Below are 20,973 nucleotides of genomic sequence, written 5' to 3'. Positions count from 1 at the left end.
ACGGACTAATTAGGATTTTCTATACTAGGTATATAAAATCGCTACTAGCTTGGTTAAATATGGGGGAGTCTTGGCAAAATTAATCTAACTAATTAGATAACTTTAACAGCTAGTTAAAGTTCCTTAATATCTTCGCGCCGCGTATATGTACTACCCGTCTCTCTATACGCAAAATTAAGACGCTCTTTCCCCTCTAAATTTTTTCCTTACTAAGGTTTTTTATAGGGTTTTATTAAGGCTTAAGTATATAAAAAATCGGGGACGACCCTTTTTAAAGGGGGGGGCATTGTTAGGTAAAACCTAAATAGATAGTTATATAGCTGTAAGGTATGGGCGACCCTGGGGCAATCTAGGGGTAACTTGCCTATAAGGTACGTACTCTATACGTGCCTAGGGAAAACCCTTCCTACCTCGCATACAGACTCCTCCTTTTCCCTTAAGGATTTGTCTCTGTCTATATAATATACCTATTATTCTATTATTAGACTCCCTATCTACATTCTTACCTTACAACTATAATTAGGCTTTTTTCTATTATAATTACTTTAATTGCCTCTTTTTAAATACCTTTATTTTAAATGGTTTCTACTTTTACTTTTTTAATCCTACTTATTTCTCGACTATTAACCAAAAATATAAAAACTAATACTAATTTATACCTAACGCTTTAAACTATTATCTCTTACCTATTGCTGTTTTAATTTATTTTATAATTCTTTATATATAAATTAAACCTATAATATATTATATAGAAAATAGATTATACGGTTTTTTTAAATCGAGTATTCTCTTTATATATATATATAAGAAGTAGTCTATATAGGTCTAAAAGGGATCCAAATTAGACGTAAAGTAATAAATAGTGATAATAATATATTATATATATATCCCGCTTACCTATCATGTTTTAATTAAGTTTTATAAAAACTAAAACGCTATAAGTATTTATTTGCAATTACTTCTACAAAAAAAATCTTGCTTTTATTTATATAAAATACTATTAATCTATATATAAAACTTCCTATTTATACTAATTGCAATATATAATATAACTAAATTATTAATTTCTGTCCTAAACCCGCTTTATTTTTATGCTTTAATATATTATATATCTACTTTAATATCCATTTCTTCCCATTTAGATCTGCTAGCTATATATATAATATAATTACATCTTTTTTTTATACTATTGCCTCGATATATTGTTAAATAGTAATATTAACTATAAATACTATATATTTACATTAGTAAGGCCCTTTAATATTTGTTATCGCGATAATATTACTAGGCTTATTAAAGTATTAAAAGGGGTAATTATCTTTAAAGTCCTTCTAAATTATTACCACTTTTCTACCTTCTAAACTAATAAGCTTATTAATAGGGTTAAATCTAAATTGCCGTATTTTATGATTATTAATTAATATTATAGTTAATACTTACTTATTTAAAAGTGTTAGTAACGTAGGTAATGGGGTTTTAACTATACCTTAGTTATAACCGCGCTAGTAGACCGCTTTCCTCTTATGGCTAGCTTATTGCCTAAAGAAGTATACTGCCGCTTTAGGAGTAAACACTAACTTTCTTAGTTACTTTTCTATACCTTAACTCTATAAAATATACCACTAATCTACACCTATGCCTTGCTGGCCTTAAGTATTAGATGTAGAAGATTATATATAAGCTGCTTTTACTACCTAGTAAGTAGGCGGCTTATATTGCGACTACTAAGCTTACGCGAATACCTATTAAGTTCCTCCTCCTACTTTTTAAAAACGACTCCGTGGTAAATACTAATTTTATTAAGTTGCCCATATAAACCAATACCGTATATCTCCCGCTAGGGAGGCGGCGATTATTTAATACTATATATATCTTACTAAAGCTAGGTTTCTATATCGATTCTATATAATTTAGATAATTGCCTCTGTTGGTTACACAAGGGGATATCACGTAGCTACGGTTCGTAGATAGTATGATGATCGTTCTATATTGTTCATCAGGGGGGGGGGCGAGGAGCTTAAGGCTCCTCGCCACACTAGCGCCGCGGCGACACGTGACGGCAACTTGCCGCACGTAACGGCAACTTGCCTATATTCCCAACAGCCTCCCTTATCCTTTAGCGGGAAAACTCTAACCTCCCTTACTATTACGAAGTCGCGCTATTAGGTAAAAATTAGATATAATCTTTTCTAAAACACTAGGAAGAGCTTTGGACTTACTATATATAATTAGTATATCTAAGAGTTAGCGTCGCTAACAGCGTCGCTGCTAAGAGGCTGATAATGTAAGCAGTCAGCGAGCTTATAGAGTTGTAGCAGTTAGTTAGCTATAAGACTGCAGCTAGCTAACAGCTCACTGCCTTAGTAGTAAGGTTTAGTAGTAAGTTATAGCTTTTGGTAGAAGTTAAGGATATATAGATCTTCGGCTAAGATCTAGTTAGTTAATTATACGCTAAGCAATAAGAAACCTATAGGAATTTCTTGCTTAGCTATAGTATTCTCGCTTATATAAGTATTTATATACTAAGAAATATCCTAATACATATATTACTAAAATTAATTTAATTAGGTATTAATTACCCTTAACTATATTATAACTATATATAATTAAAGCTCTATATTTCTAATATAGTTTCTTTCCTATACTATCTATATTATTTATAAGTAGCTAGTTATATAATAGCTTTATAGTAGTATAGTAAAGGGTAGCTATTAAGCTGTTTTATTTTACCTATATAGTCGCAAAAATATATATATATAAATCGTAGATATATGGACATGTCTATATAGCTAAGCGAGCACTACAGCAGCACCCCTGCATCTTAGCAACACTAATATCCTCAACATTTACAAAATTAAGCCTTGCTTGCTTGCTTTCCATATTAGTCTCATTTAAAAGCCAATGCCTTATTTACTCAATTTCTAATAATTAATTGTTGCTATTAATGACTTAACGACCTATACGCTCGTCTAAACCTTCGCAAATCGTCCGTAAAAACCTTAAAAACTTAACTAATGACGATATACTCGACGAGCTAAACTCCTTAGAGGTTACCTACCAGTCTCCCTTACCTTCTCCTACACCTTTAGGCGATACGCCAGCGTTACAGTCTCTATCCTCTATAATGGTGCCTCTCTCCACAGCTTAACGCGAGACTTTAGCCGCTAAAAAAGCCGAAGAATGGCTCTAGTAATTACATAAGGAGGACCTAAGGATTAGAAGAGCTTAGGCAAAGGAGGTTAAGGACTAGGCAACTAACCGGAAAATAAGACTCCTTTAGGAATAGGAGGACCGTACCAAAATACTACGCGTTTAAAAAGAACAGGAAGATTGGGCGACTAAACTCTATATATTAAGCCTCGCTATAGTAATAGTAAGATCAGCTACGGCAGTATTATCCTTAACCCCAATTAATAAACTGGGTAAGTTGCTCCCATCTATAGCCAATATCCTAAATACCCTCCTCCCTAGCGTCCTAAATAAAGAGATACTTAAGGTATTTTAGGGTACTTTCTTGCCTAATAACCTCTCGCCTCCGGATACACCAGCTCTGGTCTAAGCCTTAGAATAATATCCTTATTATTAACAGCGTCCTTTCTATAAGACCGAAAGAAGGAATAATAAAGGACTACCCATCCGTTAAAGTGTGGGTAGAGGGCTTCCTTAACTATATAATGATTTTAATCGTTATATATAAGAATCTTTCGGTAGATCTTATTCCCTAAATACTTGCCTTTTACAATTAAGTTATCTAGCTATCTACCACCTACTAAATTACTCCCTTAATAACTATGGCCTTAGAGTACTACTCTATAGTTATTTAAAAGAACCAGTTAGAGCTAGCCAACTAGAAAATCTCCAGTAACTTCCTGGATATCTATTATAATCCTAGTACTTATAAATCCATATCTATCTCGAAACGCGCGTAAGTAAGCACTAATATCTTAAGGACCTGTTATAGCTTTAATAGAGGGAAGTATAACCTAGGTAAGGATTGCAAGTTCCTGCATACCTATAGCAAGTGCAGTGGCCTATATACTGCGAGGAATTACAAGTAGTAATTACTAGAGGAAAGTATTAATAAGGAAAAGGAAGAGGAGGAAGAGGATTTTATTAAGCTATACCTACACTCTGCTGAAACCGTGCTCTACCCTTATAGTACGGGTAAGCTAAATATTATACTATTATTTCCAGTCTTCCTGCCCTCCTCTCCTCTATAGAACTCTCCCTTCCCCTTAATTATTTAAGCGTGGGGGCGTTATCTATCCCTATACCCTAGCAACCTCCAACGTAACATTATTGGTATCTTAAAGTTTGGATGCTAAATTAGGGTAGACCTAGAAATTAAGCTCCTCTCCTAGAAGAACTAAGCCTTAATAGCCGCAAATATAGTCCTAATCTTAGAGAAGATTAGCGCCGATCTAGATATAGGCAGGATTATAATAGCAATATCTCCCGTTATATCCTTACTATTAGGTTTAGTACCTAAAGCGGATAGGGAATAGCACCGTATTTACAACTTATCCTCACTATTTAGCCGATCTGTTAACGACTTAATCCCTATAGCATTTACCACACTATAATATTTAATAGTTAATTAGGTTCTCCAATATGTTATATATACAGGCCGTAGTTGCATAATTGTTAAGAGGGATATTAAGGACGCCTTTTGGAATATCCCACTTTCTATTAAAGATTAACGCCTTATAGGGTTCTCCTAGAAGGGTATAGTGTATTTTAAACATTACCTCTCATTTAGCCTTTAAACTGCACCCTTTTTATTTAATCTTTTTATAGAGGGATTCTACTAGATACTTATCCAATATATCCTAAACGCCGCCTTAGAGCACTATTTAGATAACTTTATCTTTATACTCTTTAACGCTTCTATCCTCCCTTAATTACTTAGTATATATAACCAATTAAGTAATAAATTAGGCATCCTATAAAACGAATTAAAGAATATTAAAGGCACTACGGCTAAAGTCCTAGGTTATATTATAGATACTCTAAAGTCTAAGCTACGTCTTTCTCCTTTAAAATAGGCCACTATAATTAAGGAGATTAATAAAGCGTTAAGTGGTAGATCCCTAACGCTAGTTTAGAGTTAAAAACTAGCTAGTAGACTTACTTAGAGCGCCCAGGTAATTAGGCTTAGGCGTTTATATAACCACTCTATCTAGGAGTTTATCTCCACTTTTATAAAGGTAGGTAGTTATCCTCGCCGATAGCTAATAGCTAAACTTCGCCAAGACTTATTATGGTAGAGAGATACTCTTACCCTTTTAAATGGTATCCTCTTCTTTAATAATACGGATTAAAAATAATTCTATCTCTTCTTAGACGTATCTAGGATTCTTAGTTATAGGGCCTTCTTCTTCCTTAAGGATTCTTAAGGGACAATATGGCCGCCCTATTTGGTATCTCTACCCTAAGACAATTTTTTAAGCTGCTACCCTAATATAGAACACCGCCTTGCCCTAATTAATAAGCGGAAGGTTTAAGCGATTACGACCTTGTTCTAGCTCTGGGTAACGTAGTAGGAGCATAGCTTAGTCTATATCCATATAGATAACATAATAGTACTTTTAGGATTCTAAAATATAGTGGTAAAAGGACCGGGTAATTACCCGCTTTATAAGATCCTCTAACTAACCGCAGCCTATAATATTACGCTCTATACAGAGTAAGTTTCCTCTATAAAAAACGGGCTAGCTAATGCTTTATCTCGTTTTAATCGCAATAGGGTGTTATTACTATACCCATATTAGGATACTTCTGATTTACCATTATTATACGCTTCTTTATTACATTTAATCTAATGCCAAAATAGGAGACCTGGTCCCTCTTAAAGACCCCCTACTTAATTTCTGGATTAAGGTAAAAGCCCCCTTAGAATGCTTTGGCTAACTATTATAGTATAGCCTCTCCGATAAAATGAGAGATTTATACTATCCCGCAATTAAGAGTTAAGAGGGCTACTGCAACCTTTACGGAGCGGTAAAGTACCTAGCGCCCCTCTACTACCTAGGAGAATGGATTACCTAATAAATCTTTAGCAATACTAGTCTAGGAATAAGCCGTATTAAGCCTACTATAGTTAAAGCCTACGTCTCCGCAATTCAATCCTACTATATTAACGCTAATTATAACACCTCCGTCTTTAATAATCCTATTATTAAGAGGATCCTAGACAGTGCAACATCTATAAATCCCTCTACTACGGCTAAAAGATTGCTAATTACTAAAGACATCCTCGCCTAATTAGTTACCCTAAATGCCCAATCCGTTAAGGATCTTAACTTTAACGCCGCTATTACTACGGCCTTTATGGGATTCCTTTATCTAGGCAAGATTACCTACACCAAGGCTTAGAAAGATAGCCACGCCTTCTCTACTATAAAATGTACTAAAAATAATATAACGCTAGTAGAGGACTATATAATATTACGTCTAAAGCATAGTAAAACGGACGTTAATTACTAAGGAGTTTTAATCACAATTGCCGCTTTAGGGCAACCTAAATACGCAGTTTAAGCTATAAAACACCTATTTAAAAATAACCCCTAACCCGGAAACGCCCCTCTCTTTCGCTTTAAGAGATTAGCCTTTATAAGCTACGTAGTTAGGAATAAGCTAAAGTATAGAGTTGCCGCTCTTGGCTTTTACTCTAAGCTTTATAACGGACACTTATTTTGGAAAGGTGCTGCTTAATACGCTTAAGATAACGGTTTTATAGACGGCTAAATACAGTAACTAGGCTAGTAGTCCTTATAAGCGTTCTAGCTTTACTATTTATTATCCCTAAAAGACCTATTCCGGCTAAGTATAAACTTTTAACGTGGAACGCTAATACCGTTTTTATTGTTACTCGCCCTAGATATAATAGGCAAAGGTATTTAGGCATAATGGCGTGCAGAAGTGCCTATTTTAGCACTTTAATATATTAACTTAAATCTCTCCTTTCCCCCCCTTTTTTATTTTTTATTTTTTCTTCCCCCTACTTTACCTTATATGGTATAGGCGCTGCGCTTCTAGGTCTATAGGCATTACGTTTAGTTAAGGCAAGGCAATCCCCTATAAATAGCCTTGCAAATATACCCATTCTTAATTAATGCCTTTAAGCCTATACCCACCAATTAGATTAATTAATCCTCTTCTCCGTAAGCGTATAAATAATAAATAGATATGTCTATATGGCTAAGCGAATACTGCAGTAGCACCCCTATATCTTAGTAATACTAATATTATTAACATTTACAAAATTAAGCCTTGCTTGCTTGCTTTCCCTCCCACCTATACCTTTTTCTTTAGTTGTATATTTTAGGCTTTGTAAATAGATACTATAGTGATATGCTTGCGCACGGGTCTATGGGCATCACGTTTAGTTAAGGCAGGGCAATCCCCTATAAATGGCCTTGCGAATATACCCATTCTCAATTGATGCCTTTGAGCCCGTACCCACCAATTAGATTAATTAATCCTCTTCTTCGCAAGCGTGTGAATAATAGACTTATATATTATAACAACACAAAAACAAAGGTTTATATATTTAATATAACTTCTATATATTACTATTTATAATTTATATAAATGGCTAGTAGTTTAAGTACGTTATAATAGAGTAGTAGAAGGCTACCTAGGCTTTAGAGTTTAAGGAAAATCCTTATAGGTTTTATTATAGAGCCTTATCTAATACCTAAGCTAAGGTATAACTTACTTTATAGTAGTAAGTAATTAAGACTTCTTAAGTTAGGAATATCCTATTTATAGTAACTACTACCTCTTTAAGGAATATCTAGTTAAAATATAAGTAGTAATGCTTATTAATTTTAGTAAGGGCGCGTACTATAACATTTCCTAGTATATAAATACTTATATAAGCGAGAATAAATAAAGCATTTCCCTTAATATCTTTATTACGCGCTATAAACCCATTCTCCTCTACTAGAATTTACTATTTTATTACCTATATAAAAAATATTATATTATATTTTATACGTTAGCTAAGTAGTAAAGCTTTTTCCTCTACTTCTTTTTTATTAAATTTATAATCTATATATTACTTAACCCCTTTAGTACCGCGTAGGGCTTATAGATTAATTACTTTCTCCTCTCTTCTAATTAATAATAATACTAGAACTAGTAAATAGATATTAGTGAGCAAAGGGATAGAATTAAACTAAAATAGGATAGAGATAGGCGTTAAGGTTTTTCTTCTTTTATTAAGTCTTTTTTATTATTTCCTTTTATTACCTAATAGTTGTAGCAATTTAGTATTTTATTAGAGAGCTGTAAACCCTAGAGGTTTATAAACTATTAGGATATAGCTACTAGTACATATTAAGCTACTTAGAGAGGATTAATATATATAGAACTATAGCGCTATAGCTTAGAGACTGCATGCGCAGTATTGTACGTAGTATAATATAATGGATTAAAAAAAATCCTAGATTAGACAATTAAGATAATTATATATTATAAGAGCCTCTAGCTAATTAGAACTATAGTTATATATTTCCTATTAATTAGGATAATTTAGCAATATAATTAACTATATTAACTTTAGTAGAGCTTAAACTATACCCTAGTTAATAAGCTTATATATTAATTTTACTAGTTATAAGCTAACTATAAAGGCAGAAAAGCTAGCTTAGTAAGATATATTTAATAGAGCTTTGTATTTAATTAAATCTAATATAGAAATAGAGCCTCCTAAGCCTTTACTACCGACTATTCTACCTACCTTTTTAAGCCTCTATAGGTATATAGAACAAATTTAGCTATATTTAAATACTATATTAGGTAAATTGGCGCTAAATTCTAATTGGGTAATATTAATATTTATATATAGGGAGGTCCTACTAAAAATCTGCAATAAAACATCATAAAGTTTTCATTAATTTCCTAATTGGGACAGCTAGCTGACAGCGTGACAGTCAGCGTACGTCATCCAACAGTTAGCGGACAGCGAGCGATCCAATTGACGCAGTCAGTCAGCTATTTTGCTCAAACTCGCAGCTAAGCTAACTGTTAGACACACTGTATATAATTAATCGGCTTAGAACGTGCTGTTGCTAGTAATAATCCTGCTCTAGTTAAGAGGTTTTTTGCTAACTACTTTAGGGCAAAAACCTAATATAATATTAATAACGCCGATGTGTGGAATATAGATGAGACTAGCTATACTATAGGCTTCGCTTATAGTGCTAAAGTAGTTATATTAAGAGGTAATATTATAAATTTTAAGACAATCGACGGCTTAAGGGAATAGGTTTTGTAGATTAATTCGATTAGTATATATAGGCAGATAATTCCACCGTTTATTATTTTTAAAGGACGCTAATATATAGAATCGCTATAGCAAAAAGTAGAGGATGCTATAAGCGAGTGTATAATTATATTAAGCGAAAATAGATAGTTAAATTAAGAGCTTAAAGTATAATAGCTAAAGCACTTTAAGCGCTATACCTAACAAACTAAGGTATAGGCAGCTAAAGATAGATCTAATAGTAAATATAACGGCTATTAACTCCTAATTATAGACGGCTATAGTAGCCACATTAATATTAAGTTCGTTAAGTTCTACTAGTTAAAGAAGATTATACTAATCTACCTCCCCCTACATTTAACCCACCTTCTATAGCTACTAGATTTAGTTATATTTATAGTTCTTAAGCGCCTATATTTATCTAAAGTTAATAAATTCTTAGCTTATAGTATTACTAGTATTAATAAAGACTACTTTCTACGTATACTTAGTGAAATTTAGCCGCAGGTATATACTTTAGAGTTAATTAGAAGTGCCTTTAAGGCTATAGGCCTCCTTCCTTTTAACCTAAATTAAGCCCTTACGCGCTACTCTAAATAGCCTATATTTATTAGGTTATTTACGCCTCTACCTTACTATATAGAGGCGACGATCCTATTATCCCCTATATATCCTCCCCTACTAAATAATAAGCACGCTTAACCTCGGTATATGTATATAATCCTTTATCTAGAAACTACGCTGGAGGCAATAAAAGTAGTTATCTTAAAGTTAATACAATACCTATAGTCCTTAGAGGAAGGCCTTAAGCTTATATAAGTTGAAAATAACAATCTTTAGCAATATACTAAGGAGAGGAAGGCTAAAAAGAATTATAAACAGAACCTACTTTCTACTAAATTAGTTCTTACTTTAGAAGTAATAAAAAAGCTTACTGCTACTAAAGAGGCTGCTTAAAAGGCTAAAGAGTAAGCTAAGCTTACTAAGAAACAGCTTAGAAAGGATTATTAGGTAGTAGTAAAGCTTACTAAGGAGTAAGTTAAGGCTAGAAAGGTAGCCTAAAAGAAGGTTATAGATATAAAGAAACTAGTTAAGGTTTATTATAGAGAAGTAGGAGAAGTAGGAAAGGTAGCTAAGAAGGCGTAAAAGGACTTACTTACTGCCGCTAATATAGCTCGTAGAAAATATACTAAAGAGGCTTAATTAGCGGCTAATATAGTAGCCTATTATATATTATTAAAACAATAAACTATAGATAAGCTCTAGAAGTGGGCGAAAGAGTCCTTTACTACCGCCGCTATAGCTACGGCTCTTATTAAGTAACTTTAGGAGGCCGCTAAGAAGGTAGTAGAGGAAGCTGCTCTACTAGAGGACCTATAAAAAGGGTAGGAGGACGATAATATAAGCAATTTAAGCGATAAAGAGTCCTTAGATAAGGATACTTAGGGGCCAATTAAATTATAAAACACTAAAAATAGACTTTATATAGACTCTATTGTATATATTTATAGCTTTAATACTTCTACCAACGATGCGATGACTTATAATGGCTTTTACTAGTTATTTACTACTAAATCTGCATTTTGGCGAATTTTGGTGTTTAAAACGGTTATAACTAGGGTGCGGTCAAAACCCCGTTACCTACGTTATTCCTTATTTGAGTTTTAATGTTTCTCAGCTAAGTCCCCACTGTTTTTAATAGATTCCTAACCCTTTAACCCTTATAAGCCCGCTATGCAGGTACGTGACAGTACTAACTGATATTAGATATTAGTAAAACCACTAAATTACAGCGCTACAGTTACTATTGGATTATAAACTTTGCATTAATTGCCCTCTGTAGGGATTTAAGGTGGCATCGGTAAAAGTTTAGTATGTTAACATGCCAAAACCAAGTCGCGAGTCGTGAACAAAACCGTTGAGTTTTCCACAACATAAAACTTTTCGCTAACCTTCCTCTGAGTCGTTTTCAGACTCGGCCTCTTGCTCAGCAACATTCCTTTTATTTTTTACGTGGACGCAAAGTTCGACTCGAAGCCTCTTCAATCCTCTTTCTTTTACCTAGACCGGAAGCTGGATCCAAACCCAGGCTCGAATATCTTAAATCCCAGTCCAATTCAGAGAATATCTCGTTTCTATGACATATTGTGTTGTGGATACTATCTTGTGGCTTGATAGAAGCGAAGAATATTGGGCTGCTCAGCGCACAATTCATACGCTCCAAACAGCCAAATATTGCGCCATCGTTCCCGCGTGAATGGATAGACCAGATGGGCCCCGTTCCGTTATTACACGCCACTTGGACAGAGCCCCCAGGGGCTATGCCTAGATCGAAGAGCAAAAACAGCACAGGACCTTTCAGCTTCTCCAAGCCCGTGGCCTTTTCATCGGCCTCTTTATAGTTAGAATCCGTCTTCTCATCGGCCTCTTTGTGGTTAGAATCCGTCTCTTCATGGCCAGAATTGGTCTCTTTATTGTTGGAATTGGCCGTTTTCTGTACTTGCTTACGCTTAGGGCGGGGCATGGGGTTGGGTGTAACCTCTGAGAAGGTTCCCCCCAGGACCCCCTGCGGTGTCGTGACCTTAACCTGATTCTTGACTTGTATCAAGATGACTCCGCATTCTGACTCATCGAATGCCTTGGCTGAATCGCCAAAGTAGATAGGAATCATAATGTCGTATAATGGTTGGTTGGAAGCCAGTTGCATCCCGGCGCTGCGTCGTAACAGGTCATGCAGCAGTGTGGGAAGAACGTCTGGTGTAAGGGATTTGCTAGTAGGTATGATGTGGTTGAAATTCATCTTAGCGTCAAGTAATTTGTCCGGGATGCGCTGGGTTCGTGTGTGATGGTGCTTGGCGTACAAGTTCTTCAAGAATTCACCGACCGTGAACGTTGGTGTTTCTCCCTGAACTTTATATATAGAGTCACGAGCCAAGATCAACAAAAAACGCGCGTAGAGTTCTCCTTTAAGACCCTTCTCAATTAACGCCTTCTCAAGAAGCTCCGTTGCAAGCGTCCAGATACTGTCAGACCAGTTCTTGTTATTTTCACATAGGAACCCCATTGCGGCTTTGGCTACGACAGGCTCTGACGGTGTTATCGTGTGCATAACGCCTATCTCGTGATTCATAGAAATAACAACCCTCATGAAAGAATTGACAGCGGTCCTTACGAGTGGGAGGGCTGCTGCGGTCTCCAGGCAAGGATCCAAAGAGAGGCGAAAGGACAGGGCCGCAAATACGTGATTGACGTCCTTGGGATCGTATGGTGCTCTCCTACGCTGGCCATCAGTGCTCCGATTGCCGCCAACGAGCTTCGTTTTCGCCAATTTTTTCATCTCGGTCGGTTTATATTCGTGCCACAGCGGTCTACCGAACTTCGCCATATGCTCTGGTGCCGCAAACTCATCCAAACACATCGCAAGTTCGACTTTCCGGCTATCTGCATCCCACATCTTTCTTCTGTTTTCGACGTCAAGTTGAAAAGCCAGAAAGGGAGGAAAGCGCTCTAAAATACTGTCGGCCTCTTCGCCGACACGGCTAGACGGATCGGATGCGAAATCGTCTGTTCGTTCTATGCTATTCGCGGGCAAGAGCATTCGTAATTGAGATTCTGTAGATAGGAAGAAGAACCATATAGGCAAGTGCTTGAGACAGCTGATGATTCGATGGAGGGCATGGTACAGTCCAGTGTCCAACTTGCCAGGGCCACATAATTTCAAGAGGCCGGAAGCTTCATCGAATACGATGACCAAAAGTGGGTCGTGTTCGTCGCTTTTGTTGCGCGGAAATTTTCTAAAGTTGTCTGTAAGCTTCTTGGCTTCCTCCTTGAGCCCGGTTAAACCACTGTTGGTTTCGAGTGCGCGACGAACTTGAGAGTCTCCATCGTCATAGAATACATGTCTCCACTCCGGGCTCTCAATTAAACGTTTGGCAATCTCCTCTGCTTGATAGGCTATCCTCTTACAGAAGTGAGTGCGATCGTCCGACCGACGACTCCACCTATCCATCCCCTTTGAGCCGTGATCGTATGGAGCCATGCTCTCATGTCTTATTTTTGCCAGGGTCTCCAAGGTAGTCTCGGTATTTTGATACTCAACCCAATTATTGGCTAGCACGGAAGTTTGAATCAGCATGTGACCTAAAATGATAAATAATTGATGTAACTTACAAACTTCAAAACAGGCCTGAAGGAACGCGGCTGCACGAGTGTGGTTCCAAAGCGTGGTCGCTAGGTTCTCGTGATATTGTTTGGTTCTTCTCTCAGAGTTCCGCGCACGTTTTTCTTCTTCCGGGAATGAGAAGGATATATCTCTGCTTAGGCTTGGTCGTTCAGTAGGCATCTTTTCTGGCTTCGGCAACTTTAGAGTGGAAATATTGCTCTCGGACTGTCCTGGGAAGCGCTTGGAGGATAGCTTGTTTTTCCTTGGCGTATCGAGAACCTTCGTCTTGACTTCTTCGGGCATATCCTCGCACAAGAATGAGCGCACCTCCTCATCAACGGGAGGATAGCATTTAGAGTCCTCTCGACCAAGGGTGAAATTGATCATAGGACATGTTTCGCCAAACTTATCTGCCAATCTCGATTTACCCATGCCAGTACTCTGGACGAGTAGCAGCGTCTTTGCGTAAATCTTCAATCCATCAGCTATTCTCTCTCCGTTGCGCCGAATCTCGTCTCGTAAAGCGCTAAGGGATTCCGGAAGGTAGTCTCCAGTCCATTTATCATGTAATGTGTTGAGGACAGACTGGTCGGCGGTATTGTCATATTCTTCGGGGGGTATAGCCGATGTGGAAGTTGTGGAAGTCGGAGTTTGAGGAGCCGTTGGGGAGTTGAAGTCTATGAGGAGACCAGCGGCAGCGGTCCAGATACCAATATTGGAAGACTTAGATTCCACCAGGGAATCGAAGTAAGGCTTTAGTGTCGTTAGGAATTCATCCATCGAGTATCCATTCGGGCGTTCGATCCGTCCAGCACACACATCGGCAAGGTAGCGAAGCCTCTCAGCCAAGGTCTTTGGCGAGTCCGCAAGCTTGACCTTTTGCGCTGGCTGCGAGCGAGCGAAGGTATCAAGAACGCAACTGTAACCGGATAAGATATCTACTAAATTAGAAGACAGTAAGGTATGCCGGCCTGAACTTCATACCTTGAGCGTTTGCTTTGGAGGTGATCACCGTGAACATGCCATCTAAAAACGGAGACTCGACGGGATGTTCATCGATAATTTTTTTATCATCTTCCGTGAACTGGACTGATGCCATAGCGAGCGAGGGTCGAAGTAAAAGTGGACTGTTCCTGATTAAGTGGAATCCCATTCACCCACCAACGCCAGGGGACAAGAATCAAGGCCGATGACAGCAGGTGGAGTTATTTGAGGCGTAAATGATAGAGTAAAGGAGGTGTTGGAAGGCGGATGTTGTGGTGGTGTGGAAGATGCGACTGAGCTGGGTGGAAAAGATTGTCTCAGTCACGTCGCGTGTTATGGCCCTTACGTCATCGCGTTTTCATCACGTACTAGCGCCACTCTTAAGCGAGATATCGCACTGTCATGTGAGTTGAATGAACTGTGAAGAAGAGGAACAAATTTATGGTGACTTACTGTGATTGTGTATGCGTGCAATAGTATAGGTATCTAATTCTTTTAAGATGAAAAATATTAAAAGAGCCGCTTGCTTTTATATGCCTTCTGGTATTAATTATGTGAACCATGTGAGTGCCTAATAAGCGAGCCAATAGGAAACCAGCAAGTTAACCTCCTGGTCTTGGCCTGCGATATCAATCCCTTCGTGTGGCAAGAATTCATGCACTTTTCGTATATGCACGCCTTTTAAGCCAATCTAGAGGCTCTATACCGTAAATAGCTTGGTGTTAAAGCCTCTGGTCAGTGCGATTGCTTGGCGGTAGGGGTGTAGGCGCCTTATCTAACGCTCAAATATTGCGGTGAGCAGCAGCGATGTGGCTAGGAAGCCTATACATAGAATATATGGTGGTATAGTTAATTAAAAAGCTTTAATATTATTGCCGTCTATTTGATTATTAAGTTCTCAGCAAAATATCGTCTTTATGCCGCCTAAAAAACGTTGTGCGTCTTTAGCTACGAAGCCTCTAAAGGCCCTAAAAGCTTTAAAAACCCTAAGGGCTCTAAAGCCTAGGAGTCTTATTCGCAATTGTTTTAAGCGATACAGTATACGCACGATAGCTTAGCGGTGGAAGTTATACAGCCTCCGGAGGCTTCGGTAGTGACACTAAGTAAGAATATTAAGGAGGACAAATTTGGAGCCGTTTTTGAGGCCCATAGTAAGACTGCTGAGGATAAGGCAGATAAGGTAGATAAGACTAAATTACCAGAGCTATTAGCTAAGGAAGTTGCAAGAATAGGCCTTCTTACCGTTCCTACTATATAGGAGCCTATCCCTTAACCCGTTGATTCGGGTCCTACGGTTATCGATAAGGGCCAGCCAATCAAATCAATAGAATTAAGACCCGTGCTCAGGAATACGAAGTTGGTAATATTACTTAATTCTCATACAAAATTGATATATAAGTTTATTCTTTAGAGTTAAGTCGCTCGATATGAGGCCTCCAGCAGTTATCGTTCCTGCAGAACGGTATTTTACAGATACTGCAGCCAAAAAGCGTCCTTGGAAGACGCCTGCGCCTATCTTATTCCTTACTATCGCGAGGCTTCCTTATAGTATTTGGTAAAAGCTCTGATAAAGCTTTTCGACGTCCTATATGCTCTACCTAAGTATATCTGCTAGCCGTTACGCAAGCCAAGCAGTAAATAGGTTTGTGAGATATCTTAATTAGCTCGTGCAGCTGCGTAGGAACCTATATAATATCGTCTATAGAGCGTTAAGGAAGGTGTTCGTGTTTGTATATAGGAGCCTTTCGCTTCCGAATCGAGCGTTTAAATAAGGCGTTGCGTAGATTAATTTAAAACTACTTGTAGCCGTTATAACGGCCTTCGCGACAATCGGTAGGACGGTAGGAAGATAGTAGGAAGCAATTTCTAATTACTGTATTAAGCAGGAAGTGTAATAAAGGCTTCTAAGTCTGCCTATGGATCCTCTGCGTTGTAAAATACTGTCGTAATTAATCTGTAATATCTACACCGTATGTGACGGCTCGAACCATCGAACAAATGTCTCGACAGAGACTTGAACGAATGCTTGCAAGATCAAGCGAACGAATGCTGTATTACGAAGATATTAAGCTAAGGAGCAAGAGAAGGTGGTGAGGCCACGTCTATATACACACGCCAAGTCTTAAGCGAACCCCTGACTAGGTGACGCGCTCCAGCGCCGTCACACCGTATATATAGTGATTATAGTAGAAAATAAAGGTAGGAATAAGTAACTACTTTTGTACCTTATTACTAAAGACCTTCCGAGTCTATTTAGCGCCGCTGGAGGTAAGGGTAGGTTGTTTTTATAAGTCCTTAATCTTCTGTTGACCTAGCGATATATAACGTTATTAGCTTTTAAGCCTTATTATAGAGGCGTTCAGCTTACCGTCGTTAATAGTACTCATAAAAAGCACTATATTGGCGTCTTTCTAAGCAAACTCTATTACCTAGCCGTCTTTAGAAAGCTCGCCATATAATTCTCCCCATGGAATTTGTGCTGCATAGGTTAATTTAAGCTCTGCAAGCGTCCAGCTAATTTGCTTAGTAGGCACCTTCTTTTTCTTTTTTTCTTTTATAGTTGTAACTATCTCAATATCGCCTTTAAGGTCCCCCTGCTCCTTACGTTATGTTTTAGTTATTTAAACGGTTCCTGCGCCTCTAATACTAAGGCCTTGTAGTCGTCTAAGAAGCTTAACGCTTATAAATAGATTATTAAGCTAAACAACATGCTTTCGGGGTGGGTAGAGGCGTTTGTCTATTTTAGTGTCTTTTTATAGGAGCAAATTAAGAACTACCGCCTGCGTCTTTGAAAAGCCTTTATTAATAAAAGACTCATCTAAATCAACTGGGCCCTTCTTATTACCTTTAGCGTGCCACATAAAGTCCAATATATAGCCCTCATTTGCCAAAATCTATATCTTAAAGCCTTCTGGTATAAGTTTAGATAAAATATTAATAATCTCAGGTGCACGGCCTATAAAGCGTTAAATCGTCTCGTTAACGGCAAGGTGTGTTCTAGGCGTGTAAAGCTTCCTACAGGTCAGCCGAATATGTTTAGTAAGCTCGTTAACTCAATTAAATATAGATTTAGGTGCTGTATTATCCTTTGGCTATAGTGGTAAGGCTTAAAAGTAACGGTTAAGCTACTAAAATCGGACGATTAAAATGTACTTTTTAACAATATGCTCCGTGCCATAGGTGTCTAAATCCTTCCAGTAATCCTTAATGCACGATTTTATAGTAATACCTATATAAATAAGCACACCAAAGTACGCGTACAGTTCCTCCTTATATATTAGCTGCTATGGGCGCGCATACTCCATTTCCTTATGCGACGGATAAAGCTCCGCGTGCTTATTTGTCCACTCTATAAGCTTATTTATAATATCCTCTGTAAAGAATAAGCTAAATAGCTTATAAGGATTATGCTAATCAACGTCTAAGGGGAGGTTTGGTGAGCCATGGTCGTCCTAATTGTTAATATAGAGAGGTTCGAAATGGGGCAGCGGCCAGGGCTTTAGGGGGGGTGTTTTTGCCATCTTATTTAGTGGAACGTTATACTAAGTCTTCTGAACAAGGTCTGCATCAATTCTAGCGCGATTGCGAGGCATAGTGGTGGTGTAATTAATGGTTGAATTCTATATAGAGCACGCGTAGTCTTGAGTCTGGTGTTCGCGCACAGACCACCTACTCGTAGGACCCCGACGGGTTAAGGGATAGCCGCTATTCCTAAGCTAGATCTTAAAGTTATTAACCTTCTAAATAACTTAATATTCGCCGCTTGGCGTACTAGTAAGCCTATTAGCGGCTTTAACGCGGATATTATATCTAATCTTTCTACTTAAAATAAGGATACTAAGCGCTCTGCTTACTATATACTGGTAGATTAAATTAGTATAGTATTTAGTAGGTATAGATCTAGATAGGACCTACCAATGTAAGTATTTCTACTATTCTTTAGTATTAATATATTTAAGAATCTTGTAATTAACACAAACCTCTATATAGCCTCTTAAAACGCTAGCGGATATTACTAATTAGGATAATATACTAGTAAACAATTACGGGTATAGAAGGAGACCTCTACTAGTGAGTTAATAATATAGGTAGGACTTATTATCTATATAGGCGTCTTTAAAGCTCCTTAAGTACGAGATCTTTGGGCCGTAGATTCTAAGTATCCTAAATACTTAATTAGCTTATTTAGGCCAAAGAAGATAGGAGCAACTTATGCGCTTCTTTTACGTATCACCACCTCCACTAAAAGGCGTTAAATGTTAGATTTTTAAGAAGATCGAGCCGTTAACAACTTCTTTAGGTAAGGCGTTTAGAAAATACGTCATGCCTAGATCTATAGTTAGCTTTAATAAGATAATAGTAAGGTTTGCTAGACAATCTATAGCTATAATTAAATTACCTAGTAAGCTAATACCTAAGGGCTTTAAAATAATAAGCCTTTATTAGTATGGATATTGCTATAGCTTTATATTTACCTTACTTAGCTGCTTTTTTAGGCTTCCTTCTTAAATAGATTATTAAGATATTATCCTCTTAAAAACCTCTAAATACGTCCTCTACCTTACCCGTCAGCTTCTTCTTTAGGGCCGTTAATTTTGCCTATTTTTAGATAACTACTTTATAAATATTCCATTGCTCTAGATACTTTAACAACTTAAAATTACTACAGCTAGTACGGCCTAATTAAACTTAAAAGCCTATCTAAAGGTGTATAAAAGGGCTAATAAAAGAAAGGCAAGGCTACCGTTTAACTTTATTACAAAAATAGTCGTTAATTTGGTGCTTTTAATCGTATAGTAGGATAAGAATTTAGTACGATTTTTAATAATAGCTTACTTATATAGCAATAAGGAAGTTAATAAAGTTAATTAGCGTCGGCCGTAAGTATATAATCTCTTCCTTAAGAAGCTAGTAGCTAACGTTTAGGGCAATAATATAATTAAGAAGTTGACACTTCCTAGGCTCTCTATTAACTATAACAACTAAATAGGCGGCGTTAATATCCATAATTAGCTTTAAAGCTACTGCACTACCTAAATTACTACTATTTATACCTAGATGCCCTTATTCTTCTAGGCGCTTAATATATCTATAATTAACGCCTATATTATTAGTAAGAAGATCTTCCGGATATTAAGTAAGCCCTTCCTTTAAACCTATCACCGCTTCCGTATATAATTAGCATGGAATCTTATTATTATAGGCAGTTAGCAGATAGGCATAAATAAGTAAGATACTAAGCGTCTTCTTTATTCGGGCTTACTAAAGTATAGGCAATATTAGCCTAGTATTGGGCCTAGTTATAGAAATATTAAAATAAATTAAAAAACCTACGTTACTACTAAAACCTCACTACCTATAATTCGACGGTGTAAAACATAAACTCACCGCTATATTAAAGGCTTTTCGAAAACGTAGGGCTATAAGGGCTTACTAACTTACTAGATATATAGATGGAAGCAGGTAAAAAAGCTTATATTAAAGATAAGATAAATAGTATATAAATATAAGGGTTATAGGCTTCCTCTATATCTACGGTGCTTTACCAACTTTTATTTAGTAGGTAACAATTAGGTAACAATTTTTAATCCTTTACTTCCTTAGGCCTCTAATATTAAAGCTCTAAAGCTAACTAAGCTTTTACCACAGCGTCTATCTTAGTCTTCTTTAAGCCCTCTTCTACTACCTTTAACTAAGCCTCTACACCAAATAATCGTTAATTAAAACGTTTAATTACCTGCAGCACCTAATACACCTTATTTAACGTATACAATACGTCCTCCCTTATAACTTTAAGCTGGTCCTCTACTAGCTTATCCTTATTAACGTTAGGAACGCGTATAAAGTATATGGGTAGTAAAGATTTAGGGGACTCTAATAGAGGATTTTCCTATATAATAAGCAGCTGGTTAATAGAGGAAGGGTAGGAATATATAACCATAACGTTATATATTACAGCTTTCTGCTTAACTTCCTTAAAAATATATATTTAATAATCTTTTTATAGTGGCCTTTCAATGCATTCTTCTATTAGGTTAATTTTTGTGTTTTTAGTAGTAGGGTCCACCAAAACCCCACCAGCTGGCCTAATTAAGGTGTGCTAGCTAAAGCAGGACGCTAAATACGCCCTGATTAAAAATTGCATTTTGCTACACAAAGGGATAGTATATCTACGGTTACCTCAGCGAGCTTAGACGCGATTTTTTAGCTGGCATCGGAATAACCTATGCCGTCTTCCAAATTGCAAAATCACGTCTAAGAGGGTTTGGCGAGATTTGTTAAAATCCTAAGTAAAATCCGCAAAATAGAGATTGCAGATATCTAATTTATTTATTTATATAACGCGTTATTATTACCAAAAGTTTATACATTATTTTTAAGACTTAGGGCTTCTAAATGGTATGAATTTTATAATACGGCTATTGCTCAGTCCTAATATTAATTTCGTTAAAGTTAAAAAAACGCGTTATTAAAAGCCTAAGCACGTATTATATCTTATTAAATAGTCTGCTAATATTAATAAAACTATATAAATATATAGACATCTACTATATAA

The 20,973-nt window shown here is 36.8% G+C and overlaps 1 protein-coding gene across 1 annotated transcript; it reads right to left on the bottom strand.

Annotated features, from left to right (window-relative positions):
- Positions 1-10,955: 10,955 nt before the first annotated feature.
- K441DRAFT_692060 (uncharacterized protein) lies at positions 10,956-14,731 on the bottom strand. The gene is made up of 3 exons (XM_067652530.1): positions 14,418-14,731; positions 13,442-14,371; positions 10,956-13,381 (listed from the first exon to the last, which is right to left on the bottom strand). Exons 1-3 carry the CDS (start codon positions 14,584-14,586, stop codon positions 11,274-11,276), a joined length of 3,207 nt encoding a protein of 1,068 aa, XP_067509636.1. The 5' UTR covers positions 14,587-14,731; the 3' UTR covers positions 10,956-11,273.
- Between the last annotated feature and the right edge of the window lie 6,242 nt (positions 14,732-20,973).

Source organism: Cenococcum geophilum (assembly GCF_001692895.1).
Source record: "Cenococcum geophilum 1.58 unplaced genomic scaffold K441scaffold_2, whole genome shotgun sequence".
NCBI lineage: Eukaryota > Fungi > Ascomycota > Dothideomycetes > Gloniales > Gloniaceae > Cenococcum > Cenococcum geophilum.
The sequence above is the reverse complement of the archived record's forward strand: the minus strand, read 5'-3'. Positions and strand labels throughout refer to the sequence as shown.

What these genes read in the sequence shown, in the direction of transcription:
- K441DRAFT_692060 (XM_067652530.1), bottom strand. Translation starts at nt 14,586, where the DNA reads ATGGGATTCCACTTAATCAGGAACAGTCCACTTTTACTTCGACCCTCG. An exon ending in CTCCAAAGCAAACGCTCAAG is followed by an intron (nt 14,372 to 14,417) that starts GTATGAAGTTCA and finishes CTAATTTAGTAG; the next exon opens with ATATCTTATCCGGTTACAGT. An exon ending in TCAGGCCTGTTTTGAAGTTT is followed by an intron (nt 13,382 to 13,441) that starts GTAAGTTACATC and finishes CTTCCGTGCTAG; the next exon opens with CCAATAATTGGGTTGAGTAT.